Source organism: Podarcis liolepis (genome assembly GCF_965112155.1).
Source record: "Podarcis liolepis genome assembly, chromosome: 15".
In the NCBI taxonomy this organism is placed as follows: domain Eukaryota; kingdom Metazoa; phylum Chordata; class Lepidosauria; order Squamata; family Lacertidae; genus Podarcis; species Podarcis liolepis.
This window is the reverse complement of record NC_139566.1, coordinates 10,959,552-10,987,511: the sequence shown is the minus strand read 5'-3', so window position 1 is coordinate 10,987,511 and position 27,960 is coordinate 10,959,552. Positions and strand designations below refer to the sequence as shown.

The 27,960-nt window shown below is 48.6% G+C and overlaps 2 protein-coding genes across 2 annotated transcripts in view; one reads left to right on the top strand and one right to left on the bottom strand.

Annotated features, from left to right (window-relative positions):
* Nucleotides 1–6,812, top strand: part of LOC310694491 (lysosomal acid glucosylceramidase-like) — a 54,985-nt gene extending 48,173 nt beyond the window's left edge. The window contains exon 12 of the transcript XR_014519730.1: nucleotides 6,120–6,812. The gene's annotated coding sequence lies outside the window, so the exon portion shown is untranslated. The remainder of the gene's footprint in view (nucleotides 1–6,119) is intronic.
* On the bottom strand, nucleotides 22–27,846 carry LOC310694494 (lysosomal acid glucosylceramidase-like). Its single transcript, XM_083477598.1, has 11 exons — nucleotides 27,693–27,846; nucleotides 17,880–17,984; nucleotides 16,092–16,283; nucleotides 14,756–14,905; nucleotides 12,731–12,864; nucleotides 11,101–11,273; nucleotides 9,356–9,593; nucleotides 7,774–7,998; nucleotides 5,206–5,369; nucleotides 3,636–3,752; nucleotides 22–1,016 (listed from the first exon to the last, which is right to left on the bottom strand). Exons 2-11 carry the CDS (start codon nucleotides 17,935–17,937, stop codon nucleotides 878–880), a joined length of 1,590 nt encoding a protein of 529 aa, XP_083333724.1. The 5' UTR covers nucleotides 17,938–17,984; nucleotides 27,693–27,846; the 3' UTR covers nucleotides 22–877.
* Nucleotides 27,847–27,960: the final 114 nt, after the last annotated feature.

The window sequence follows — 27,960 nt, the reverse complement described above, 5'->3', positions numbered from 1 at the left end:
GAAAGCCAGGAAGCAGGTGGGTTTTTAGAAAAAGAAAAAAAACTGGTTTATTGTACGAAAACATCTGAGATAGGAGGAAGCAATCAGCCCCGTGAGATGGGCATGGTAAAGGCCTCTATGGAATGAACGGCAACTCAAATAGCAAGGAGAGGTGTTTTATAAAACTCGGCGTTTTATAGCCAGTGCAGGGTTTTGAGACGTTGCTGAACTACAACTCCCATCATCCCTTGGGCATGCTTGCTGGGGCTGCTGGGAGCTGGGAAACAGAAACATGGTTCGAATCTACCTTCCACCAGCCGCACTCATGGATGGGAGCTGTCGATCGGCAACGTCGTTCGGCTCAAAGATCTTATGGCATTTTTATGCAGCGGATGCTGGTCCTCCTCAGAGTAGACCCACTGGAAGTAATGGGCATGGCTAGCTTGGGTCCAGTAATGTTAACACACGGGTAGGCAAACTAAGGCCCGGGGGCCGGATCCAGCCCAATCGCCTTCTAAATCTGGCCCATGGACAGTCTGGGAATCAGCGTGTTTTTACATGAGCAGAATGTGTCCTTTTATTTAAAATGCATCTCTGGGTTATTTGTGGGGCACAGGAATTCATTCATTCCTCCCCCACCCCCAAAATATAGTCCGGCCCTCCATAAGGTCTGAGAGACAGTGGACCGGCCCCCTGCTGAAAAAGTTTGCTGACCCCTGCTCTCTGGATGAAACTGAGAGCGTTAAACCTATCCAACACCAGTTGCAGAGAAAACACCCCGTTCAGTTCCTGGTTCATACAGGCCTTCCCGCAGAGCAGGCAGACCGATCCCCAGGACTCCTGCAGCAATCTCCCCTTCTCCCTGCTAATGCCAACCCATCTCACGGGCACAGAACATTTATTGCTGAGCGGGAGGTTCTGCCGACGCCTCCTTGGGCCGCTCCCAGAGGTAGGTCTGGATGGAGTCGGCGGTCGACACGGCCTCGATGTGGCCCACGCCAGGGTCGGAGATGACAAACGGGACGTCCTTGTGGGACCTGAGGAAGAGGGCGAGACAGGAAACGATTTAGAAAGACAGGCAGGCGATGTGCCGAGGGGGAAATCTGGGCCAGGAACAGGGCCGGATTTAGGTTTGATGAGGCCCTAAGCTACTGAAGGTAATGGGGCCTTTTATATGTCTAGCTGTACTTTGTCAACAACAAATTGTCACTGTTTTTTCGTGTTGAATATATGCTATATGGTAATTTATGGACCTAATAGGTATCTAAGGGACACAGGTGGCGCTGTGGGTTAAACCACAGAGCCTAGGACTTGCTGATCAGAAGGTCGGCGGTTCGAATCCCCACGACGGGGTGAGCTCCCGGTTCTCTGTCCCAGCTCCTGCCAACCTAGCAGTTCGAAAGCACATCAATGTGCAAGTAGATAAATAGGTACCACTCCGGCGGGAAGGTAAACGGCGTTTCCATGCGCTGCTCTGGTTCGCCAGAAGCGGCTTAGTCATGCTGGCCACATGACCTGGAAGCTGTACGCCGGCTCCCTCGGCCAGTAAAGCGAGATGAGCGCCGCAACCCCAGAGTCGGTCACGACTGGACCTAATCATCAGGGTCCCTTTACCCTTTACCTTTTAACAGGTATCTAAAGCCATTTGCACATAACAAAATGTGTATTTTAGCAAAGCAATTGTTGAACTGAAATACAATGAAGAAGTATATTAATAGTGAAATACAATGAAGAAGTATATTAATAGTGAAATACAATGAAGAAGTATATTAATAGTGAAATAATTATTAAGCTCTAACTGTATGTAGGTTTTATTCTATTTGTTTTTTATCTTATGTTTTGGAAATGTACTTCCAGTTTATTCCCCTTTACATTTTTGGACCCCCCCCCCCGAGAGTGGGGCCCTAAACTATAGCTTGTTTAACTTATACGTAAATCTAGCACTGGCCAGGAATAGTTCTGGAGGGCACCCTGGGAGAAATCCCGGGAAATCTTCCTCGGCCCACGATAAAAGGGCAACCGAAACGAGCTCAAAGGCAGGGCAGCGGAGTCAAGGCAGAGAAGAGGAAGACATTGGAGAAAATGTTCCTGCACTGCAGGGGGCTGGACTAGATGACTCTTGGGGTCCCATTCCAGCTCTACAATTCTGTGATTCCCACAAGGAGCCTTTAACGCTACAGAATCGCACAAGGCTGACGGAACGGCAGGGGCAGCTGGAATGATCAAGGGCACAGAACAACTTGCCCAAGAGGAAAGGTTACAGAATTTGGGGCTTTATAGTTTAGGGGAAAGGCGAGCAAGAAATAAATTTGTATTTTTGTGTGGCGTGGAGAGATTACCGTATTTTTCCTCCATAAGACACACTTTTTTCCTCCTAAAAAGTAAGGGGAAATGCCTGTGCATCTTATGAAGTGAATGCTGCTTGGAAGAGGGATGTGTAAGCGGCTCCTGTCTGCTTTGCTGCTTTAAATACCGTATTTTTCGCTCTATAGGACGCACTTTTCCCCCTTCAAAAATGAAGGGGAAATGTGTGTGCGTCCTATGGAGCGAAGACGCCATAGCCCCGCGACCCTCTCCCGGCTGGAGAGGTGACGCGCGGCTATGACAGGAGCCTCTACAGCCCCGCGTCACCTCCCCAGCCGGGAGAGCGCGCGCGGGGCTAAAGAAGCCTCTCCACTGCGCCTTTCCGCTGCTCCCTGACCTGCTCTTTGGGGCTGGTGGTGGGCTTCCCCCCGCCAGCCCCAAAGAGCAGGTCGAAAGGAACCTGAAGCCTGGAGAGCGAGAGGGGTCAGTGCACACCGACCCCTCTCGCTCTCCAGGCTTCCAAGGTAGCCGCCTGAACGCACCTTAAACCGCACCTTGTTTTAGAGCGGGAAAACAAGAGGGGGAAAGTTCTCCCCCTCTCTGTGCAGCGCCTCCTGCCGCTTCACTGAAGGGGCGCTGGGCAGAGAGGGGGAGATTTTTTTTTTCTTGTTCTCCCCCCTCTAAAACAAAGTGCGTCCTATTGTACGGTGCATCCTATGGTGCGAAAAATACGGTAGTTTAGTACAACATTTGATTAAGAATATTTCCCCCCCATGTTTTCCTCCTCTAAAAACTATGTGCGTCTTATGGTCAGGTGTGTTTTATGCAGCGAAAAATACGGTAGATACCGAAACGTTTTTCTTCATTTCTTAGAATCTGAGTCCTGGAGCTGTAACGCAGGAACCTTTCCCCCAACGTGGGGCTTGAACCCACAACCCCAATAATAATAATCTTGCAGCGCTAGAACTGGAGGGGGCTGAATGTGGATAGATCCAGGCCCGATGAAAGAAAGGAACTTCTTTATGCTGTGCTTGGTGGAACTATGGAACTCCCGTCCACAGAAGGCAGCGAGGGCCACAAACCTAGATCGCTTTAAAAGAGGACTTGACAAATTCATGGGGCGATCAATGGCAAGTAGGCCTGATGGCCACAGCTGGAGGCATCAATGTCTCTGAATACCAGTTTCTGGAAACCACAGGAGGGGAGAGTTGCTCCTGTGTGCGAATCCTGATTGCTGGTTTCCTACTGAGGATCTGATGGCCCCACTGAGAAGATGATCTTTCAGGTTTTCGTCTTATTTTCTACTGACAGCCGTTCCGCGGCAGCATGGAGGCCACCTGGCTCCCACTCACCTGTTCAAGACAACAACGGCCGCTGAGCCATCTGGACGCAGGAAGGCTGAATATTCCAGGTCGGTCCACTTGCTCCTCTGAATCTCAATCCTCTGGGTTCCCTCCGGGAGGAACTTGCTGCAGTAGCATATCAAAGGAGCAGGGGGAAAGGGGAATATGGTTAGATCTAAGTAGCCCAAGACCAGCCCTGCTGCTGCAGTGAGGGTCTAGTTCAGTGGTACCTCGGGTTACAGACGCTTCAGGTTACAGACTCTGCTAACCCAGAAATAGTACCTCAGCTTAAGAACTTTGCTTCAGGATGAGAACAGAAATCGTGTGGCGGCAGCGGGAGGCCCCATTAGCTAAAGTGGTACCTCAGGTTAAGAACAGTTTCAGGTTAAGAACAGACCTCCAGAATGAATTATGTTTGTAACCCGAGGTACCACTGTAGTCCCATCTCAACACAACCAAGGGGGTTATCCTGAGGGGGTTTGGAGGGGGGGGCTGGGCCTGAGAGTGTTTATCTGCTTGCTTGTTTATTAAATTTGTATCTCGTACAGTGGTACCTCTGGTTGCGAACGGGATCCGTTCCGGAGGCCCATTCACAACATGAAAAGAACGCAACCCGCAGCAGCGCATCTGCGCACGCGCGGGTTGCGATTCGCCGCTTCTGCGCATGCGCGTGACATCATTTTGCGTGTCTGCGCATGCGTGAGCGGCGAAACCCAGAAGTAACCCTTTCCGGTACTTCCGGGTCGCCATGGGACGTATCCTGAAAGAACATAACATGAAGCGGACGTAACATGAGGTATGACTGTACCTTCCTCTCAGAGGAGCCCGGGGCAGCAAATATCAAATATTTAAAAACATTACGGTTTAAAATAATAATGATTGGGGGGAGGGGAACCTTCCAAAAACATACTTACAACATCTAAAATGTTTATTTTTATTGATTGATTGATTGATTGATTGATTGAATTTATATACCGCCCTATACACAGAGGTCTCAGGTTGGTTCACATAAAAGATCACAATATATAAAATCAAAGTAAAAACAATTACCTGGTAACCCCCCCCCCCAAAAAAAAGCCATATTTTAAAAGGGTACAGGATGTTGATCAGGTCAGCCAAAGGCCTTGTTAAAAAGGAACATTTTTTCCTGGCGCTTAAAGGTGTATAATGAAGGCACCAGGTGAACTTCCCCGAGGAGAGCGTTCCACAGACGGGGAGCCACTGCAGAGAAGGCTACATTCTTGAGTTGCCACCCTCTGGAGCAACCATATTCCCTCCTGATTTTTAATTTCACCCTTGCCTTGGCCCACATCTATCAGCCATCTGATTCCTGGGTGAACGGGAACATATTAAAAAAATCTGCCTGCAACTCGACAGCACGAGGGGCAAGCGCACGTCACCAGGGAGGGTGTTCCACAAACGAGGAGCCACCACCAAGAAGGCCCTGTCACTCATCAAAGCCCAGCAGGCCGCAGCCTGAGGCGGCGTCACCCACCGGGCCTCCCCATTTTAGGACTCAATATGGTTGGCAGGGGGGGTCACCTGCTTGGGGGACTTGTGGAGGTTCCCGCTGTCTCACCTGAAGTGTGCCATGTGATAAAACATGGGCTGTTTGTAAAACACATCGTTGGCCGCGTCTACAATGACCGGACTGTCAACATAATTTTTGCTCCAGTTGGGGCCTCCTTCCATGTCCAGGACAAGGTTCCAGTCCGTCCAGCCTGTGACGTAGTTATTGAGGTTCTGCAGGAAGGCGGAGAAGAACACTTGATTCGTTTATTAATCTTATTTATTTTACATTTTTAATGTACCGCTAGGTTGATCAGATTGTATGCGCCGGCTGCATAGAAGTACTTTTCAAACTAAGGAAGGAAACCAATACATCATAATCATACATGCCTCTTAATAGGCTTAATTTACGCATTAATTCAATTTTTTGCCTTTCCTTTCCTCCCAAAGCTACTTGAGGGCAGCAAACAAGTAAGGATAAAACAATTGGAGATTCAAGAAATCTTTGAAACATCTTCAGAGCAATTCTAATGCAGAAGCAAACTTGGATTTGTATCTCTACTGAAAATTCTCCTTGAAAGGTCTTTAGGAGGAACCACTAAGACAATAGAGATGGAGCCTAATCTTTAACGGGAGGGAATTCCTGAGCAGTTGTAAGAAACCGATATTTTAGTGTTCTAAATGTTTGCATTTCTTAGTAATGAAAGTATTGATCTGATGTGTAGAGAGCTTTCCTATTCTACTTAATTCAAGAGGGTTCTGGAAGCTTCTCCGTGTGAAAGAAACAAGCAGAAGGTTCCGGATATTTGGGTTATTCCTTCAGAGAAGCTGAGTACAGATGGCTTAAATTGGTTCTCTCATCTCTTTCTGTCAAGCTCATGCTGACTATAAAAATAGACCAGAAGGAGCCGGGCTTTGACTTTCCCTTTCTATCTCCTTTTCTTCCGGTGTGGTGTTCTGTTCATAGTATGCTATAGTGTCAAGGTTCAGACTTATTATAAGTTATTGTAATTTTAAGCTAAGTCTGCTGCAACTAGATTTCTTATGAACAGCGCCAATCCTGAATGTATTGGATCTGTGACCATTATGCTCAATTGCCTTCAGTAGCAGTAAAGCTCTGCTGGATTAAATACAATTGCCTCTGATCTATTTTTTGGGAATCCGCTCTGGATCAATATTGAGTAGAATTCAAGGACACTAAACCTGGGAACTCCCTGCCAATTGACTGCCAATTGGCAGGCACCTTCACCATAGTCTTTCGGGCGCCGGCTGAAAACGTCTTTGTCTAGGCAAACCCGGACACATAGAAGTTTACAGGTGTTTTAGTTCTTTTTAGGTGGTTTTAATGATCTTCTGGATATTTTAAAACGCAGGCAGTGACCGATTTGTGCAGGGGTTACGTTCCGAGACATCGGCGCACATACATGAAATCACCTACAACCTGAACACCTGTCGAGAAAGCCTGAAAACACCCCATTCCACCCCTTTTTGTGATGTTTTTGGATCACATCCGAGCGGCACAGTGGGCACTCACTGCGAACATAACCAGACGTGCCTAAAACAGTTGCTGCCTGTACTCATTTTTCACTGGGTTTTTTAATCTATTGCTTTCATATTTCATTTTGTATTTTTCGTTAACTGCGGAGAGGTTTCCTTCAAGTTGATATATATATTGGTATATACAGTGGTGCCTCGCAAGACGAAAAGAATCCATTCTGTGCTTCTCTTCGTCTAGCGGTTTTTTCGTCTTGCGAAGCAAGCCCATTGAAGGATTAGCGGATTAGCGCTATTAGCGGCTTTTAGCGGCTTATCTGCTGATCGGATCAGCTGATAAGCGGCTTAGTGGCTTAGAAAAAGGGGGGGAACCAGCAGGAACTCGCAATACATTGTCGTCTTGCGAAGCAAGCCCATAGGAGATTCGTTTTGCGAAGCACCTCCAAAACGGAAAACTCTTTCGTCTAGCGAGTTTTCCGTCTTGCGAGGCATTCGTCTTGCGGGGCACCACTGTACCATATTTTTCGCTCTATAGGACGCACTTTTTCCCCTCCAAAAATGAAGGGGAAATGTGTGTGTGTCCTATGGAGCGAATGCAGGCTCCTTGGCTTCAGCGATAGCAACGAGAAGCCTCTGAAGCGCAGAGGGAGACCTCCCCCCGCGCTCTGGAGGCTTTGCGTTGCTTTCACTGAAGCCCCCGGAGCACAGCGCAAACTCCCACTGCGCTCCGGGGGCTTCAGGTAGGTATCCACAAGCCTTCGGAGCACAGCAGGAGTTCCCACTGCGCTCCGAAGGCTTGCAGATAGCCGCCTGAAGCCTGGAGAGCGAGAGGGGTCAGTGCACACCGATCCCTCTTGCTCTCCGGGCTTCGCTTCGCTGGAGAGGCGCTGCACAGTTTTCCCTCTCTGCGCAGCGCCCCTTCAGCGAAGCGGGAGGAGAAATGGAAGGGGCTCCGTTTCTCCTGCCGCTTCGCTGAAGGGGCGCTGAGCAGAGAGGGGGAGAAAATTTTTTTTCTCTGTTCTCCCCCTCCTATGGAGCGAAAAATACGGTATATATTTTGTTCAAACAAACAAACAAATGTCAGGCTCTGAAATTCTACTAAACTTTTCTTTTAAAAAAAAGTCATTGCAGCTTGCGCTCCTACCGCAAGGATGCTGTGGCTGTATTTGCTGCCGCGGTCCCACTCCCCCAGCACCACACGCGGCTCCCAAAAATACGATCCTGTAGAGGCTTCGGTGGAGATGAGATAATACTTGGGGAAAAGGTGGTGAGTGATAGAGAGAGTCAAGTCGATGGGGGCCAGGAAATCCAAATACCAGTGGATGCCGATCCCATTGATGTAACTGGCCGCCACGGGGTCCTTGAGAACCTAGATAATAAGGGATAATAAAAACAGAATTGTCAAGCTCACAGAGCTCGCAACAGCTTCATATTCTATTTTTGGCCTTTCCACCCCCCACCGGCATGTTTCTAGACCTCATGGAGGAGAGTGAAGATGAGAGCTACAAATCCCCAAAGCAAACTCAAGGCTAGCTGGTTTCAGTGGGCCTTATCTTAAGGATGTGCACATTTGACACTCTGTAAGGTAGTGATGAGGGGTGGGAAGAGAAGTCTAATTCCTTGTCCTGGGTTATGAAGAAGGGAATTTAGCAATTGCTCCCCACAGATGTGGGTAACCTGTGTACCCCACTCCCCTTGAGGCAATCAGGCCAGAGCAATCAGTCCTTCCTCCAGCTGCTCTGACTGGGAGGAAATAATAATAAGGTAAAGGGACCCCTGACCATTAGGTCCAGTCGTGGCCGACTCTGGGGTTGCGGCGCTCATCTCGCTTTATTGGCCGAGGGAGCCGGCGTACAGCTTCTGTGTCATGTGGCCAGCATGACTAAGCCGCTTCTGGCGAACCAGAGCAGCGCACGGAAACGCTGTTTACCTTCCCGCCATCTAGTCATCTTGTCCAACCCCTGCAATGCAGGAATTACAGCTAAATGACAGATGGACATCCAACCTCTGCTTTAGAAGGTCCTTTTAAGCAGCAGTAAAAGGTGAAGGGACCCCTGACCGTTAGGTCCAGTCGCAGACGACTCTAGGGTTTATTGGCCGAGGGAGCCAGCATGCAGCTTCCGGGTCATGTGGCCAGCATGACTAAGCTGCTTCTAGTGAACCAGAGCAGCGCACGGAAACGCCTTTTCCCTTCCTGCCAGAGCGGTACCTATTTATCTACTTGCACTTTGTCGTGCTTTCAAACTGCTAGGTTGGCAGGAGCAGGGATCGAGCAACGGGAGCTCACCCCGTTGCGGGGATTCGAACCGCCGACCTTCTGATCGGCAAGTCCTAGGTTCTGTGGTTTAACCCACAGAGCCACCCGCTGTTCCAATAGTAATAAAATAAAATAATAATAATAATAATAATAATAATAATAATAATAATAATAATAATTTGTTATTTATACCCCGCCCATCTGGCTGGGTTTCCAGTTTCCAGTTTCCTGGTCCTTCCTGGTTTATTTGTATCATATAACAACAGCAACAACAGCAACAACAACAACAACAGTTTATTGCTTTGGACTCAAGGGATGCTTTGGGCAAAGCCATGATTGTCCAAACGGCCTCCTGGGGCTTTAAATGCATGGTGCCAGCCTGGACTCAGCTCCAGCGCCTTTAGCAAAATAAACAGGAAAACAGAGCCCCTGGGGTTTGGATTCCACCAGTCCAGGGCGGCCCACTCACCACTTCGGCCCAGTAAGGGAGCATCATCCTTTGGTCATCCAGAATGATCAGCTCAATGCCCTTGTAAGAGCTGTTGGCCAAGGCAGGGCCCAGATCTTGGGCGATGAAGTCGCGTTGGTGCTCAGGGGAGAAGCCCAGGCACTGGAAGGGGTAAAAAATGATGTCGCCAGCCGTTGGCTCGTTCCCGGCCGTCACAGCCCAGAAAGTCAAGTTATACTTGGCGTATTCGTCTAAGAACCTGCAGAGGGAAATGGCAGCAAAGGTTAGCAGGGCCAAGATGTCACTGAGGATATTTCCCCCTCAGATTACTTCCGGAGATTTTTCTTTTAAGAAACTAAACTTTTTTGTCCATCCAGAATCTTCCCGTTTTCAGCTTCATGGAATGTCTGCTGGTTTTATGAGAGGGATGCAATAATGTTGTCTATCCGCTCTCTGTTGGCTGAACATAACTTTTATAGACACCCACCATTTCACCTCATCCCGACTTTTCTCTAAGAGAAAAGGTCCCAAATGCTGCAACCTTTCTTCCTAGTGAAATCACTCTTTTTCATTGATGATTTCTGAACCTTTCTCAGCTCTACGAGGAAGCTTCCCCTGAGGAAGAAGAAGAAGCCCCCTTGGAACTGAATTGTCTCCTCGCATCTCCGCCGTTTTTCTCTGTTGTAAACAAAAAATCTGCCCTTTTCCTTTATGGGGTATCCAGGAGCTCATATAGAGTCCTTACATAGGTTCCCTATTGGTAGGAGAAAATAACAGAGGCCAACCAGAGAATATTGAGAAGCAAAGCAGCTAGTAAGCTTGATCTTTATTGATCTTTTGCAACAGGGTCCTCACTCACCACACGCAGGAGAGAGGAGGGACCCAGAACAATGGCGTGCAAGGCCTTATATAGACTTCTGAAATTGCCACCCTGTAGATCAAGACCACCCTCAGAAACATCATACCTACATCACAGAAAAGGCGGTCTAAAACAGAAATTTGGATGTTGTTTTTCCTGTTTGCCAGGTTATCTGATTGCCTTTCCTGATAGTCTGTCGCCTATTAAAATGCTGATTACTCATTTCCTGAGACAATGGGAAGGCTCCCTGACCCCCCTCCCTCCTTGCAGGGAAAACATTTGGTCAGTTTGGGAATCAAAATGGTGTCAGGTCGGTCTTCCTGTGCTGATCTATGTCCGTGCTTGGTTGGTACACTTATGAACATTTAACATATATCTAAGACCTCAAAAGAGACACGGGTGGCGCTGTGGGTTAAACCACAGAGCCTAGGACTTGCCGATCAGAAGGTCGGCGGTTCAAATCCCCACGACAGGGTGAGCTCCCGTTGCTCGGTCCCTACTCCTGCCAACCTAGCAGTTCGAAAGCACGCCAAAGTGCAAGTAGATAAATAGGTACCACTCCGGCGGGAAGGTAAACGGCGTTTCCGTGCGCTGCTCTGGCTCGCCAGAAGCGGCTTAGTCATGCTGGCCACATGTCCCGGAAGCTGTACGCCGGCTCCCTCGGCCAGTAAAGCGAGATGAGCGCCACAACCCCAGAGTCGGTCACGACTGGACCTAATGGTCAGGGGTCCCTTTACCTTTACCTTTTAAGACCTCAATATTCCTATCACATCTCCCAGGAGCCTTTGCTGCACTAGCTGTATGCTTTGTTTGTGTGCCTAACAACTTTATTACTCTGCAGTCGTCGCAAACTGGTCAGCCGTCAAATAAAATGGAACCAAACGACGTCGGTGGTCGGTGTCGTTACCTGATGAAATAGTTGGCCCAGGCCTTGTGATATCTGTCTCCCGGCTTCCCCTTGAGGGTCCCTCGGCCTGTCATGGCCCCGTTGGTCTTCATCCACACTGGGGAGGTCCAAGGGCTGGCATAGAGGGCAAGTGGTTTCTTGGCCACCGCTTGCGCTTGCTGAAGGATTGGGATCTGGGGAGGGGATGTGGAACAGCGTTTGTCATCCATAAAGATTTGGCCTGATTTCACCCAACACCTGTGTTGTGTCTCAGTGATTTCACTGCTCTCACACGGTGGCCAGAGAGAACATTTTGTTAGAATTCCTGCTCCGTGATTGCAGTCATGGGATTGTTGTCTATCACATGACGGTATATGTTTTGACTCCACAGAGTGAGAAATGACAGGATGTTTGTGTTACTGTGTTCATAGCTGTCAACGTTTCCCTTTTTTAAAGGGAAATTCCCTTATTCCGAATAGGATTCCTTTTCCCAGAAAAGGGAAAAGTTGACAGCTATGACTGTGTTCCGTGAAATGGGAATATTGTCCTTTGTTCTATTTCTCTTTGCTGTCTGATGCTAGAGAGAGAGGGAGCCATGTTGCAGTGCTCTGCGTGTGTTTATATGTAAATAAAGTAGATTAGCCAAAATGCTGAGTTGCTGAGGTCTGTCACACAAACTGCGCAGACTCTGCGGATCCCTAAGTGTGCCGGTGTCTGTTGGCATCAGTCGTGATGTTCGGGCAGAAGAAAGCTTTTGAAGCTCCCGAACGAACGACCAGGAGGGAGAGAACATGCCAGTCGGGCATGTGTCTCTGCCAGGGTCCTACTCGAGTGTAGGACGAGCTCCTGGCACATTTCCCAGGTTCCTCTGGTGGCCCCCAGCTCTTGTTGGCTGTGACCATTCCTAACCACTGGCCATGCTGGCTGATGGGGATGGTGAGAGTTGGAGGCCAAGAACTGCAGCTCCAATCGTCCCTAACTATTGGCCAGTACTGGATGTGGATGATGGACTTTGGAGTCCAATAATATTCTGAAGGATAGCAGGTCCGCTCGTCTCCAGATCAGTGGACCAAAATATCTGTGGTTCAGTCCTTAGGATCTGCTGTAAAGGCAACAGAGCTGGCCAAGCAGGGGAGATCAGACTGTGTCTCTCCACCTATCGTCGGACTACAACTTCTATCATCCACAGCCAGTATTGGCCCAATAGTCAGGGGTGAAGGGGGCTGCAGTTCAACAATACTGCTGGAAGAGTCAGCTGCTTGGTAGAGGATGCTGCTATTGTCAGAGCATTAGTCCCTTGGTCCGTCCAGCTATACAATAATAACTAAATAAAATAGCTTGGTAATGTCTACACTGACTGGCAGCAGCTCTCCAGAATTTTAGGGGACATTCTGGAGGTGCTGGGGATTGAACCTGAGACCAGATATTCTACCAGTGAGCTATGGCCATTTCTCTTTTATCTTATAATATGGCATTCGGGGTTCAAAGTGGAGCCTGAGAGTCTTGGGCTAAGGTTTCTTAGTCAGTAAAGGACTAGCTGGTCCCCCTAAGCCCAAAGGAAACGGGTTTACATTGAAAAGCAAACCGAATCCACTTTCTCCCCTGGGAATGGGCCTAAATCTTTATCCTGGGGATTGGCGAATCCCTTCACCTTCATTTTGGTGTCTTCCTCCGTCAGGCTGAAGTTTTTCAGCTCAAAGTCGTCCTCCGAATCGTCGTACGTATAGAGTCTCACGGAGAAATCGCAGCTTGCCATGGGGACGCGGACCAGGGTGTATTCGATCCCTTGGAGAAAGTGGAGCCAAAGGCAGACAGAGCAGGGTTACTCCCAGAAATAGGACTCACTGAGGAAAATTATTTGGGGGGGGTCCTTCCACATTTGAAAGTGAATTCACCTGATTCCCAAATTAATGTGTAAATTGGACAAAGTCTGATTTGGAACCCACACACCTAGCAAATTCTGCTGGATCTTTGGAGGTGATGAGTGTGGCTATTATTACTTGTTCAATTTCTTTCTTGCCCATCACCGTGGGGTCCTAAGGAAGGTCACAATGATGTAAAACCAGTGCTTTTTTTCTTAAAAAAAGAATGTTTAGGGGTACTCTCATTTTGACTCAAGAAAATCACCATTTTATAGTTCAACTTGGGAAAAATAAATGCAGTAAATGGACAAAAGCACAAAGATTCACAAAATGCTTAGGGGTATGTGTGTCCCTGCGTCCCCTCAGAAAAAAAATACTATGTAAAACTATAATATTTTAAATCAGTTTAAAACAACTAAGAGAATAGTTTGGGTCCAAATATAGATAGGAGAGAGAGAGAGAGAACAGATTACTAGATAGACAGATTGAGACAGAGTGAAACTCAGAATTTGAGCATTAGGGTAGTTAATGAGTTAGAATGAATTAGGGAGCGAGTTAAACAGTGTTAGACAGCAATTTCACCACAAGCTGGGGGGGGAAATGAGGCAAATCTTCCTGGGAGTTATGGTACAGGACAATGCAACATGCTTGCCAAGGACATTGTATGGGGCTGCCCTCTGGGGTCACGTGCGATTTTTATGTACAGTGGTACCTTGGGTTACATACGCTTCAGGTTACAGACTCCGCTAACCCAGAAATAGTACCTTGGGTTAAGAACTTTGCTTCAGGATGAGAACAGAAATCACGTGGCAGTGGCAGTGGGAGGCCCCATTAGCTAAAGTGGTGCTTCAGGTTAAGAACAGTTTCAGGTTAAGAACGGACCTCCGGAACGAATTAAGTACTTAACCCGAGGTACCACTGTATAAGGAAAGGAAGAAAACCCTAGTGCAATGGCACCATCCATACACAAGATGGCAGTATCAAGAAGCTTGCAGGGAGCCCCATGGTTTGCAGCAGTTTAAAAATATATATATACCGTATTTTTCGCTCTATAACACGCACCCGACCATAACACGCACGTAGTTTTTAGAGGAGGAAAATCCGTAGGCATGCCACCCGTAGGCATTCCCTCCATAACACGCACAGACATTTCCCCTTACTTTTTAGGAGGGAAAAAGTGAGTGTTATGGTGCAAAAAATACGGTATTTACTGTGGGAGGATGAAGGGCAGGGGAAGAAGCCAGTGGAAAAAGTCCAGTGAGGACTGAGCATAACTGCTTAGAGTAGTAACGGATGAATCTGTCCATTGCAGTTTCTCATTTTCCCATTCTCAGGCTCCATCTGCAACTGTACATTTGAATCAGCATCCTGCCACTTTGAACACCGCTTCCCCCAGAGGATTCTGGGAATTGTAGTTTATTGCTGAGAGTTGACAGGAGGAGGCCCCTGTTTTCATCGCAGAACTACCATTCCCAGAGTTCCCTGTGAAGGTTTGGACCAAGCTTAGGCAAACTCGGCCCTCCAGATGTTTTGGTCCTTTTAGCTAGGGATGATGGGAGTTGTAGTCCCAAAACATCTGGAGGGCCGAGTTTGCCTATGCCTGGTTTGGACTGTTACACCAACTCTGGGACTTGTCAGTTTCCTTCAGGTTCGCCAACGTTTTTGCTCTTCTGCCTTCCACACCAGGATGGCATGCAGATATTAGACCGGGCAGAGCTTTCTCCCCCCCCCCCACCCACTGAAATAGCAGAGGAGCAGAACCAGCGGAGTAAGTTGGCAACCCAGCTGCTGCTACCCACCTCTTGGCAACTTACCTTGTTCTGAGAAATAGGATTTGAGGAGATTTGTCTGAGCCTTTGGAGAAAGCGCCAGGATATTGATTGCCGCCGAATCTGTCAAGGCCCCACCAAAGCCCTTAATTTTTTGATATTTCTGGGATGTCTTGATCTTCAGAGTGAGGGTTTCTATAGTGAAGGAAGAAGGAAGGTGGCTTAGATTGCACAGCACTGCTTGCTTATTCCTAGCAGATGCAGCTACTTTAGGGTAGAGATGGGCCACATCTGTCCATTGCAGTTTTCCCTCGCTTTCTTATTTTTCCAGCCTTAAATTCTAAATTTCCGCATCAGTTATTTATTTATTTACTTTGATTAAATTTTCGAAATTTAACAAAAATAAAAAAACAAACAATAGCAAACGCAACAACAACCACAAAGAAAAATATCTGAAGTTCCACAGGGTGGGCGCCACTACCGAGAAGGCCCTCTGCCTGGTTCCCTGTAACCTCACTTCTCACAGCGAGGGAACTGCCAGAAGGCCCTCGGCGATGGATCTCAGTGTTTGGGTTGAACGATGGGGGTGGAGACGCTCCTTCAGGTATACTGGACCGAAGCCGTTTACGGCTTTAAAGGTCAGCACCAACACTTTGAATTGTGCTCGGAAACGTACTGGGAGCCAATGCAGATCTCTCAGAACTGGTGTTATGTGGTCCCGGTGGTTGCTCCCAGTCCCCAATCTAGCTGCCGCATTCTGGATTAATTGCAGTTTCCGGGCTGCCTTCAAAGGTAGCCCCATGTAGAGCGCATTGCCATGGTCCAAGCGGGAGATAACCAGAGCATGCACCACTCTGGCGAGACAGTCCGCGGGCAGGTAGGGTCTCAGCCTGCGTACCAGATGGAGCTGGTAGACAGCCGCCCTGGACACAGAATTGACCTCCATCGACAGCTGTGAGTCCAAAATGACTCCCAGGCTGTGCACCTGATCCTTCAGGGGCACAGTTACCCCATTCAGGACCAGGGAGTCCTCCACACCAGCCCACCCCCTGGCCCCCAAGAACAGTACTTCTGTCTTGTCAGAATGACTCTGGAGAAGAAGAGCCCAGCCACTCACCCCATGGCAGGCAACTCCAATGTATTACAAGTAATGCCCTTAGGAAGTTATACTTCCTTCAGTGCATCAGCCCTTCGGGTATCTGAAGTCTCCCCTTAACCTTCCCTTCTCCAGCCACCATATCTCAGTCCTGCCTACCTCACAGGCTCGTTGTGAGGATAAAATGGAGTGTGTAAGCTTAATCTTCTTGGAGAAAGGTTAGGATATAGAGGGAGAGAGAGAGAGTCTCCTTGGAGGTAGATCTAAAAAAGTAGACAAACCCACCTTTTCCTGGAGGGTCATTGTGCAGGACTCCTTCACTGCGCTCCACACGCGACCCAGCTTTGTTGCTTTCATACTTGGCGTAGGAACCCAGAGGAAGAAGGGAGACAGGCTCCAAGGTGTCACAGTAGGAAGCCCCACATTCACACACCAACGAGCCATGCCCAAAATTCCTGGCAGAACATGGACGGCCTCCTGGGGAAAGGAAGGAAAAATCTGGCTTTTTTGTTGTTCCATTTCTGGGAAGCGGAGAGGTAAGACAGAAAGGGGTTGAGGAGGCCTTATTTCAGCAGGAAAGCTTTGCCGAATCAGTAGCCACACAAAGCCGTATGCTCTAGAACAATTGCAATTTATTTCTGTGCATATAATAAAAATGTAAGCATGTCATCACACTGCAGTTGGCTTGACCACAGGCAGGTGGCGCTATGAACTACAGCATGACAAGAGGCAGTGGGTGGGTGATCCGAGCAAGTGTCAGAGGGACAACCGTAATAGGAATGGCTTTTCCCTGATAGGAGGAAACATCCAGGCCACCTCATTGGTCTGTGATGCCGCAGTTGGGAGAGTGGAGGTGAAGTGATGACAAGCACAGAGAGCTGGTATAGTTAGAAAGCTAAAGAATGGCCAATGGTAGCTGAGTCTTGGATTACAGTGGTGCCTCGCAAGACGAAATTAATTCGTTCCGCAAGTTTTTTCTTCTTGCGAGTTTTTCGTCTTGCGAAGCACGGTTTCCCATAGGAATGCATTGAAAATCAATCAATGCGTTCCTATGGAAACCGCCTTCAGACCAGGTCGGGGACAGTCTGTCCCCCGACCTCTTCTGAAGGCTGGGGGGGGGGGGACAAGGGCTTTTCTTCCCACCCCCAGAATTTTAAAAAACCCCGGGACAGCGGAGGACTTCTCCGCTGTCCGGGGCGATTTAAAAGCCTCTGGGAAGGCAGGCAGGGGGGACAAAGACTTTCGCCCCCCGCCGGCCTTCAGAAGAGGTCCAGGACCTCTTCTGAAGGCCGGCGGGGGGCAAAAGTATTTGCTCCCCCCCCCCCGCCTGCCTTCAAAAGCCGTCCGGGATAGCGGGAAGCACTTCCCTGCTATCCCGGACTGCTTTTAAAATGCTGGTGGTGGGGAGCAAAGCCTTTCGGCCCCCGCCGGCCTTCCTGGACCTCTTCTGAAGGCTGGAGGGGAGGGGAGGCTTTGCTCCCCACCGCCAGCATTTAAAAGAGGTCCCCGGAGATTTCCCTATGGGCTTTCTTCTTGTGAAGCAAGTCCATAGGGAAATTCGTCTTGCGAAGCAACTCGCAAATGGAAAACCCTTTCGTCTTGCGGGTTTTCCGTCTTGCGAGGCATTCGTCTTGCGAGGTACCACTGTATATTTCCAGAACCCAAAGTGCTTCTAAAAGGGTTTCATTGTGGGATAATCAGTGCTCCTCATACCTGCAATTCTTTGCAGTGCCCACATCCTTCCTCCCTGATTATTCCCAATTTTTCCTTTCTGGGAAGTGGGGGGTGGGGAGTTGATCTTTTTTGTTAATAAAACAGCCCGGTAGCCAATGACCCATCTTGCTTCTGCAATATTCAGCCTCCATCGGATAGCCTCCCCTTTGCCATCCAGCACCACAATGACTGAGCAACACCTTTCGTCACCACAGGTAGACTGCCTCTGGATGCAGATGCTCTACTTAGACCTCAAATGGGGCAGGGGGAGGTCACTGGCACAACTTCTGGAGGCAAGTCTCTTGGTTGGTAAGGCCAGGCTTGTTTGTAATCGTAAACCTTCGGCCGAATGTCGCTCACCTGTCACAGCAACCGTCAGCTGGAGAAGCAGGAAGCAAACAACAGCCCCTTTCCACATGGTTTCACAGCCAGATGCAGTAAATGTTGCTGTTGGGAAAGATGGTCCTGAAACAAAAATAAAGGGGAGAGGGAAGGGGGGGTGTTCAGTCATGATTTCAAGGCTCATCATTGATAACCTCATGGCTAGCCAAGCTCTCCCTCCAGCTGTGTTTTGTCCAACAAGACTTCCATGGGCATGTGCAAAGTGCAAAAAGAGTCAGGTGGCTTCATCCATTTCAGTGTCTGCCCATCTCGTTTTTCCAGTCTTAAGTTCTGTTTTCCTCATCAGTTTGTGGTTATTACTTAAAGGGGGGGGGAGAGATCTCATGGGAATTAATCAGCATTTTAGCAGGCATTTTTCATGATTCTATGCAAAAAAATTATTTCCTAATGTACTGCTTTCAATCCAGGTTCCCTAATATAGTGCATCTGGGTACATACATGGTTTTTGCAATTATATGCATTTTGATGCACATTTTATCCTGATGTATGCATTTTGATGAACGTGACTGGGCTGGAAAAGCTCATTGCGAAATGCAGAGGTGGTGGGAATTTTGAAAGATCTTAAAGTTTCATCTACTGGTTTCAGAAAGAGCAAATGAGGAAGGTTTGCCTTTAAATGCAAACTGACTCAAATTCCTTCTGCATGACTGGCAGATTGAGATCTGGGAGATGGGGCAGAGCCAATCGAGGGGCTGGACGAGTCATCTGCACACTTCCCTTGTGAGGACAGACAGAAGGATCCGTCCATTTCTTTTTCTCGTTTTATCCATCTCAATTTTGGTTCTCCTCATTCCTGCAGCAACTTTCCAATTTTCTATTCTTAAAATCCTCATGAAAATTAAACAGCAGTTTAGTCCATCACACACACACACACACATTTTAGTGACTTCTAAGAAACACATTTTTAATGAAGTTTTGATATTTCTGCAAGCAATTTCTCCTACTATAACGCATTTCTGTGTGTCATTTGAAACAACATGCTCATTTTTAGGCACTGATCTCTGCATTTTTGTGAACATTGGTCAGAGAGCTGCACTGCAAAACTGAGCCAAATGTGGATTTGGAAGGACGGGTGTTGTTTCAGAAAGTGGTAAAGGGAAAGGGACCCCTGACCGTTAAGTCCAGTCGCAGATGACTCTGGGGTTGTGGCGCTTATGTCGCTTTACTGGCCAAGAGAGCCGACGTTTGTCCACAGACAGTTTTTCCGGGTCATGTGGCCAGCATGACTAAGCCGCTTCTGGCGAAACCAGAGCAGCGCACGGAAACGCCATTTACCTTCCTGCCAGAGCAGTACCTATTTATCTACTTGCACTGGTGTGCTTTCAAACTGCTAGGTTGGCAGGAGCTGGGACCGAACAACGGGAGCTCACCCCGTTGCGGGGATTCGAACCGCTGACCTTCTGATCGGCAAGCCCTAGGCTCTGTGGAATCGAATAAGACGAGGAATAACAGTAAAATGTTCCATACAGTGGTAACTCGGGTTAGTACTTAATTCATTCCAGAGGTCCGTACTTAACCTCAAACTGTTCTTAACCCGAAGCACCACTTTAGCTAATGGGGCCTCCGGCTGCTGCCATGCCACCGGAGCACGATTTCTGTTCTCATCCTGAAACAAAGTTCTTAACCTGAAGCACTATTTCTGGGCCAGCGGAGTGTGTCTGAAGAGTATGTAACCCAAGGTACCACTATACAATGTTTAGGGAGAACATGAAACACCCTTACTGCTGAATGAGTTTGCATGTATGTAGTGGAAGGAACGTAGAATTCCACTGCTTCCACTATAAAGGTAAAGGTAAAGGGACCCCTGACCATTAGGTCCATTTGTGACCGACTGGTGTTGCGGCTTTACTGGCCGAGGGAGCCGGCATACAGCTTCCGGGTCATGTGGCCAGCATGATAAGCCGCTTCTGGCGAACCAGAGCAGCACACGGAAAGACCGTTTACCTTCCCGCCAGAGCGGTACCTACTGCTGGGTCGGCAGGAGCAGGGACCAGCAACGAAGCTCACACCATCTCTGATCGGGAAGCCCTAGGCTCAGGACCACCCGCTATCACTATATAACGCTACAAAAACGTTAGACTTGTTTTGATCTTTTTTTTTGCACCAGTGATATTCTCCCCAGAGGGAGGTGCACCGTTCCTGGAGGTACTGCAATACCAGGTCGATGCATGGAGTGGACGGAGCAAGCCCCTATTCCATCTCCCAGCTCCAAAAATCCATTTAATATATAGTCCTCAAATAGAGGACATATCAGATATTAAACTGATAAGAACAGATACTACACTTGATCTTAGCCAAAAGGCCGAGAAGCGATACCGAGCTGAACAAAAATTAAGCGGGTCTCCTTTCCCGATGCCTTTTGAGCTGTCGGGGAGCACCTGGTACTGCAAAGCGCTCACCGCCCCCCACGGAATCAGCACCGTTTCCAGTTCCACAAAACACGCTCTGGCAACGTTTCTGCTTCTGTTGCCCAAGCACCAGCCTTTTGATGGGCAGTGTAATCTCAAAAATAGTGGATTCTGTTGATTTTATCCATTTCTCAGCCGTCTGTCAGGTCAGCTCGATGGCCATTGGTGTGATATTTGCATAAACCCACCCCTTTTTGGCCATCGCGTGCTGCGCAACTGTTAACTCACTGCTTGCCAGCAGAGGTCCCAAACGTTTCAATTTGACAGCTCCTTGTTCCTTTTAAGCTGAATACTCGTGCTCCCTTTAACATTCATGCACATTAGGAAGGAAAAATGCTTTTTTAAAAAAAGAGAGAGAGAGAGAAAAAGAATCAGCATAGCATGAGAGCATTCAGCCTTTGTTTTCCAGAGGCACTTTGGCTGTCCCCTGTTGGAAACAGGAATCTGGGTTGGAGGCATTTCTCTGCTTGGATCAGGCAAACCACCTTGACTGATGTGCAGCAGTGTGCGGCTGCACACAGGGTCCATCTAAAACACATTAAAACACATGATTTCCCCCCCCCCAGAGAATCCTGGGAGCTGTAGTTTGTGAAGGGTGCTGGGAAATGGAGCTCTGTGAGGTATAAACTACATTTCCCATGAGTCTTTGCAGGGAAGAGAAAAAAACGATGTTATTCAAATATATGGTGCCCATGCTTTTTTGCCTTTTTTTTTTGTAAGGAAGGGATTTAAATTAGATGTGGCGAGCGCCTGAGCCTCCTCGCCAGTTCTTATCTGACAGACATCAGAGCACATAAAAGGAAGTGATGAGGAAGAGCATCTCTGGCTTAGTTTCTGTCTGCCAGGTGTCCATTAAAAGGCAGAGGAACAGGACCAGTTGAAACAAGATGGCAACCGCTCTGACTGGAGGGCAAGTTGCTACAGCATTAGGCAAAAACAAGTACGTCTGTGTCTCTTGGGATGGGGCAAGGAGGCCCTAAGGTGTGGCTGGCGTAGGAGGATGAGAGGGAGAGGGTGGCTGGGAGAATATTTTCCCCAGGCAGTCTGCAGGTGCAAACAGGGCTGGCCCAAGACAATTTGCCACCTGAGGTGGACCCCCCAAATAACAGCCTCCTTCCCCACCAGCGAAGAAGGGGTTAGGGAAGATCTGCAACAGGAGCAAGCAGGGAAGAAAGATCAACGTCAGGATCTGCTGCCCTGGTGGTACCCGCCTCCAGAGGCAGTCGCTGCACCTTGTCTCGTGAGTGGGCCGGTCTTGCAGACCCTCCAAGTGTCCCTATTTGCCAGGGACAGTCCTGGATTTACAGAAGCCGTCCCGTTTTCTGATTTGATCCCAGAATGTCCCGCTTCTCCTTAGCATGTCCCTATTTTCATCAGAGAAAGATTGGAGGGTATGGAGGTATGCGAACCCCAAGCCAAGGAGATAAGTAACTATACAACCTTTAGAAGACATCTGGAGGCAGCCCTGTGTAGGGAAGTTTCTCACTTTTTAATGTTTAATTCTGTTTTATATATGTTAGAAGCCACCCAGAGTGGCTGGGGCAACCCAGTCAGATGGGCAGGGTATGATGATGATGATGATGATGATGATGATTATGGAATAGGACAGGCTTCCTCAACCTCGGCCCTCCTGATGTTTTTGGCCTACAACTCCCATGATCCCTAGCTAGCAGGACCAGTGCTCAGGGATGCTGGGAATTGTAGTCTCAAAACATCTGGAGGGCCGAGGTTGAGGAAGCCTGGAATAGGATGTTCCTATTTTCATCAGAGAAATGTTGGAGGGTATGGGGTTCAAAGCAGGATCGGAGTAACTATGGGAAAGTGCTAGAATAATAATAATACTAATACAGTAATATATTATTTATACCCCGCCCGTCTGGCTGGGTTTCCCCAGCCACTCTGGGCGGCTCCCAACCGAATATTAAAACACAATACAGCATTAAACATTAAAAACTTCCCTAAAGAGGACTATTAGTTCTGTGTTCTGCTGCTCTGAAGGCTGAATCCGTAGATGTAAGAACATGCAAGTGGACCAACCGGTCTCTTTTGATCCTCTAAGTTTCTCCCACCCCTCGGGCTTCAGTTCAGTTCTCCAAGAATGACAGTAGCTAAATATAAGAACCTAGGAAGAGACTGCAGGATCAGGCCAAGGGCCCGTCTAGTCCAGTATCCTGTTTTCACAATGGCCAAGCCACTTCTGGGAAACCCACAAGCAAGATTCTAATTGTGCTCAATATGGTCAGCGTCACCTGGCATCACCAACTCGGTAAAGGTAAAGGTAAAGGGACCCCTGACCATTAGGTCCAGTCGTGGCCGACTCTGGGGTTGTGGCGCTCATCTCGTTTTATTGGCCAAGGGAGCCGACGAACAGCTTCCGGGTCATGTGGCCAGCATGACTAAGCCGCTTCTGGAGAACCAGAGCAGCGCACGGAAACGCCGTTTACCTTCCCGATGGAGCGGTACCTATTTATCTACTTGCACTTTAAGGTGCTTTCGAACTGCTAGGTTGGCAGGAGCAGGGACCGGGCAACGGGAGCTCACCCTGTCACCGGGATTCGAACCGCCGACCTTCTGATCGGCAAGCCCTATGCTCTGTGGTTTAACCCACAGTGCCACCCGCGTCCCTGTTCAGAAGATACTGATGTTATAAATAGGAAATTGGGAACTGCTAAATATGTGATATGATGAAATCCAGATTGGAGGGTGTCGAGGAAGTCTTTTAGCCATGTAAATACACCAAGGAATAAGAAGGAAAAAATTCTTCTTTTATTTTGTGTGTTTTTACTGTTGTTAAGTTTTTATGTTGTGTCAAATGTAATGTTTTTCTTTTGTGTTTTTTTCTGTGTTTTATAAGAGAAAACTAATAAATCTTTTTTTTTGGGGGGGGGGGGAATAAAAATCTGCCAGCGTTCACCTGCAGTGGATGACTGTGAGTTCCAGTGCTAGGAGAGAGGCAGAAAAGTTTTTAATCTGCCTTGGAAGCTGCCTTGGGCTCCATGAGATCATTTGTCCGGCGAGCTCTGCATCGTCCACACTGAGTGGCAGGAGCTCTCCAGGGACTTAGGAAAGGAGTCTTCCTCCAGCTTCCAACTTAGGGAACAGGCTGTATGACCAAAATGATTACGGTTTTAAATGACAATTTTAGGTTATATTCTAGTGATCAAGATTTAATGTATATTTTTAACTGCTGTTATATCGGAAGTGTCTCTGTTAAACCCAACCGCAATCCAATGTATTCCTGTTGTGTTTTATTATTTTTCCGATATTGTAAGTGAGACGGAACTGGTCTGTGACCGTAATAATAAAATTCATTCTCCAGCCCAACGTAGAGATGCCTGGGATTGCATACAAAGCAGATGCTTTGCCAATGAGCTATGGTCCTTCTTCTGCATCCCCCTCCTCTTTTGGGGGATCCTTCCAAGGTCAGATCCCTCATTGATTCTGCTTGGCACACATACACACACACACACCCTTAAGGCAGTGGCGTAGCGTGTGTTGTCAGCACCCGGGGCAAGGCAAGTAATTTGCGCCCCCTAACCTGCCACCGCTGCCAGCTTCTTCTTGCTGCTGCCTGGTCTGGTCTGGTGTGGTTCTCTCCCGCGCTCAGCGCTGCGCTGGGCAGCCGCTGCACTGTCCCTCCCCCAGATAGTCCCTCGCTCTCTCTCCGCACCGCACGCCTAGCACCCCCCCCTCCACAGTGGGCGGCGACCCAGCGGCTCGGATCGGATTCGCACAGCCAGCACTGCAGTGAGAGAGAGTGAGTGAGCCAGGTAGGGGCAGAGAGCTGAGAGTGCGAGCGCCCCCCCCCCAGATGTTGCGCCCGGTGCGGCTGGCCCTCCCTGCACCCCCCACGCTACGCCACTGCCTTAAGGGTATGGGCTTGGTTGGAATGGATGCTTTGCCTGGCTGGAAGAGAGAGAGAGAGAACTTTAAGGGGCTGCTGTCAGCACAGCCCCCCCAAAATATGTGGAGATGGGCCTGACCCCCCCCCCAATCTTGAGGGCCCCGACCGGTCCCCGCAGGTCCTCCCCATAGCAGTGGAGGGCCCTGTAGGGGCTTGCAGCCTCCTTCTACAAATTGTTATTGAAGTTTTCACAACACTATAAAATTATATCTTGAACAAAGGAAGACTTCCTCCCGCCAGGTGTGATGTCACACGTGTGACATCATGTGCATTCAACAAGCTCCGCCCCCTGCATGCTGCACAGAACTCGGCGCCTCTGGATAGAGGGAAGTGTGAGTGTGAAAAAGCTAGCCTATTGCACAAATATAAAAACCTCCCACTTTTGTCTCTGGCCCCTCCCGCCGCTGGCAAGTGGCCCTCGGAAGGTTGTGGAGAAGTGAGTGCAGCCCTCCAGCTGCAAAAAAGGAGGTACCGGTATTTCCCTGATCTGCTCTATAGCGGCTCAGCTTTCCAAAATACAGAGAGTCTCCTTGGAAGTCCTAGTAATTGCTTTGCGGTTTCCTTACAATCAAGCAATCAATTGTGAAATGGATTAAGAGAACAGGTCCCTGCTCCACTAAGCTTACAATCTCAGGATCAAAGTCAACACTGCGGTGATTGTGCAGATGCAATCAGCACATGCTTTTTTTTTGCAGCACCAGGGAAACGGAGAAAGGCAGCTGTTGCTTTTTGTGACACCACCACTGGCCAAGGGTTCGAGAAAAGGCGCAGACAACATCAGATGATCAGAGGACAGCCTTCCTGCTCTAGAAAGGCAAAAAGACTTCACAGGTTTTAGGCTAGGCTTGGGACAAATTAGATGGTTGTATTTTGTGGCCTGCTGATTTGGGACAAGGAACCCCACGGTTTGTGGAAGAGATTAATTATGTACTGTGGTACCTCGGGTTACATACGCTTCAGGTTACATACGCTTCAGGTTACAGACTCCGCTAACCCAGAAATAGTACCTCAGGTTAAGAACTTTGCTTCAGGATGAGAACAGAAATTGTGCTCCGGCGGTGTGGCAGCAGCAGGAGGCCCCATTAGCTAAAGTGGTGCTTCAGGTTAAGAACAGTTTCAGGTTAAGAACGGACCTCCGGAACGGATTAAGTTCTTAACCCGAAGTACCACTGTACTTATTAAATTTATAGCCTACTTCCCCCACCCTCAAGGTGGCACATATAAATCTATCCCCCCCCCATTTTATCCTCAGAACAACCCTGTGAGGTGGGTTAGCATACCCTCCAACATTTCTCTGATGAAAATAGGGACATCCCATTCCATAATAATAATATTAATTGTATTATTTATACCCCGCCCATCTGACTGGGTTGCCCCAGCTACTCTGGGTGGCTTCCAACATATATAAAAACATAATGAAACATTTTTTTAAAAACTGCCTTCAGATGTCTTCTAAAAGTCAGATAGTTGTTTATTTCCTTGACATCTGATGGGAGGGCATTCCACGGGGCGGGTGCCACTACCAAGAAGGCCCTCTGTCTGGTTCCCTGTAACTTCACTTCTCGCAGTGAGGGAACTGCCAGAAGGCCCTCAGAGATGTACCTCAGTGTCTGGGCTGGACGATGGGGGTGGAGACGCTCCTTCAGGTATACTGGACCGAGGCCATTTAGGGCTTTAAAGGTCAGCACCAACACTTTGAATTTGAAATGTAGGTCTTTCAAGACCAGTGCTATATGGGCAGGTAGGGTCTCAGCCTGCGTACCAGATGGAGCTGTTAGACAGCTGCGCTGGACACAGAATTGACCTGCGCCTCTATAGGCAGCTATGAGTCCAAAATGACTCCCAGGCTGCACACCTGGTCCTTCAGGGGCACAGTTACCCCATTCTGGGCAAGGGAGTCCCCCACACCAGCCTGTCCCCCAAAACAGTCCTCCTGTCTTGTCAGGATTCAGCCTCAATCCATCCTCCAGCCGCCTCCAGGCACTCACACAGTACCTTCACTGCCTTCACTGGTTCTGATTTTAAAAAGAGGTAGAGCTGGGTATCATCTGCATACTGATGAACCCCCAGCCCAAACCCCCTGACGATCTCTCCCAGTGGCTTCATATAGATGTTTAAAAGCATGGGGGAGAGGACGGAGCCCTGAGGCACCCCACAAGTGAGAGCCCAGGGGTCTGAACACTCACCCCCCAACACCACTCGCCCCAATGAGAATCCCACAAGCAGGACCTGAGGGGAACAGCAAATCTCCCCTTCTGTATTTTCAAGAAAATTACCGTATTTTTCGCTCTATAACACGCACCCGACCATAACACACACGTAGTTTTTAGAGGAGGAAAACCCGTAGGCATGCCACCCGTAGGCATTCCCTCCATAACACGCACAGACATTTCCCCTTACTTTCTAGGAGGAAAAAAGCGAGTGTTATGGTGCAAAAAATACGGTATATTCAGAAGCATTACTGCCTCTGACTGTGGAGGTGGATATAGTCGGAGAGCTTAGCAGCCATCAGTGGCATCTGCCTCTGCTAATCTGTCTCCGTTAATCCACCTTCGAAGCCATTCCAAGTTGGAAGCCATCCCTTTTTCCTGTTACAGGGAGTTCCGTAGGGTAATTGGAAAAAATTAAAAGCAGCAGTAAAAGACATGCACCTTCTTGCTGTGTCGCCTCTTAAGAGTTCATGCACACTTCCTTACGTCCCATTTCTCCTCCCGCCCCCACCCCCTGTTTCCTGGGGGGGAAACCAGCTCTTTAGTGCACAGTTTGGGTTTTCTCCAGGTTGACGTTGCTCCGAGCTAAGAGTGGGTTTTCCCTGTGAAAGGAGTGCGGCAAGGGGGAAATGGCTCGAATTCATGCCCTTACTATGCACAGTGTAAATACAGTGGTACCTCAGGTTACATACGCTTCAGGTTACACACTCCGCTAACCCAGAAATAGTGCTTCAGGTTAAGAACTTTGCTTCAGGATGAGAACAGAAATCGCGCAGCAGCAGGAGGCCCCATTAGCTAAAGTGGTGCTTCAGGTTAAGAACAGTTTCAGGTTAAGTACGGACCTCCGGAACGAATTAAGTACTTAACCAGAGGTACCACTGTAGGAACTTCCTTTTATGTGCCTCCATAGACAGCTGTGAGTCCAAAATGTGAGCTCTTACTTGCTTTTTCTATCAAGCTCAAAACCCCCAGATGCTCTCCTATACTATTTCAGACATGTGGTTTATTTACTTATGTATCTGTTTGCCTTGTACATTTATGAATTTTATACATATATATTTGAGACCTTAGAATTCTACAAAATAAGAATAAAAAAAAACACAGATGCGGTGATTTTCTTAGCCAGGGGAAGAAATTCAGTAGCAGCTTTCTCTCCCATGTGGGAAAGATGGAATCCAGACCTGTCACAACCCCATCTCCTTCCACGCCCTGTCCCCCACTCTCTGCGACAACCCCTGCCCCAACTCACCTGTTTGTCCGCCACAGATGCGAGACAGAGGACCCCTGGCTCAGTCTTGATGCTTCCAGAACCCAGTTCCCTTGCGTGGCTCCCCGGGATCCTGAAACACCTGAGAGCAACTGGCTGGTGGATCTGGCAAGCATCAGTGGGAGGGATCCCGCCCGTCTGGCTCAACAGGAAAATCCACTCCTGACGAAACCTGCTTCCCTGTTCCCCTGTTTGGGATCTGCAATTCCTCTGGGAATTGGGGCCTGGGTGTCGCAAGCGCTTTCTCTGA

What these genes read in the sequence shown, in the direction of transcription:
- LOC310694494 (XM_083477598.1), bottom strand. Translation starts at nt 17,937, where the DNA reads ATGTGGAAAGGGGCTGTTGTTTGCTTCCTGCTTCTCCAGCTGACGGTT. An exon ending in GCTGACGGTTGCTGTGACAG is followed by an intron (nt 16,284 to 17,879) that starts GTGAGCGACATT and finishes TCCTTTCCCCAG; the next exon opens with GAGGCCGTCCATGTTCTGCC. An exon ending in AGGAAGACACCAAAATGAAG is followed by an intron (nt 11,274 to 12,730) that starts GTGAAGGGATTC and finishes TCCCCTCCCCAG; the next exon opens with ATCCCAATCCTTCAGCAAGC.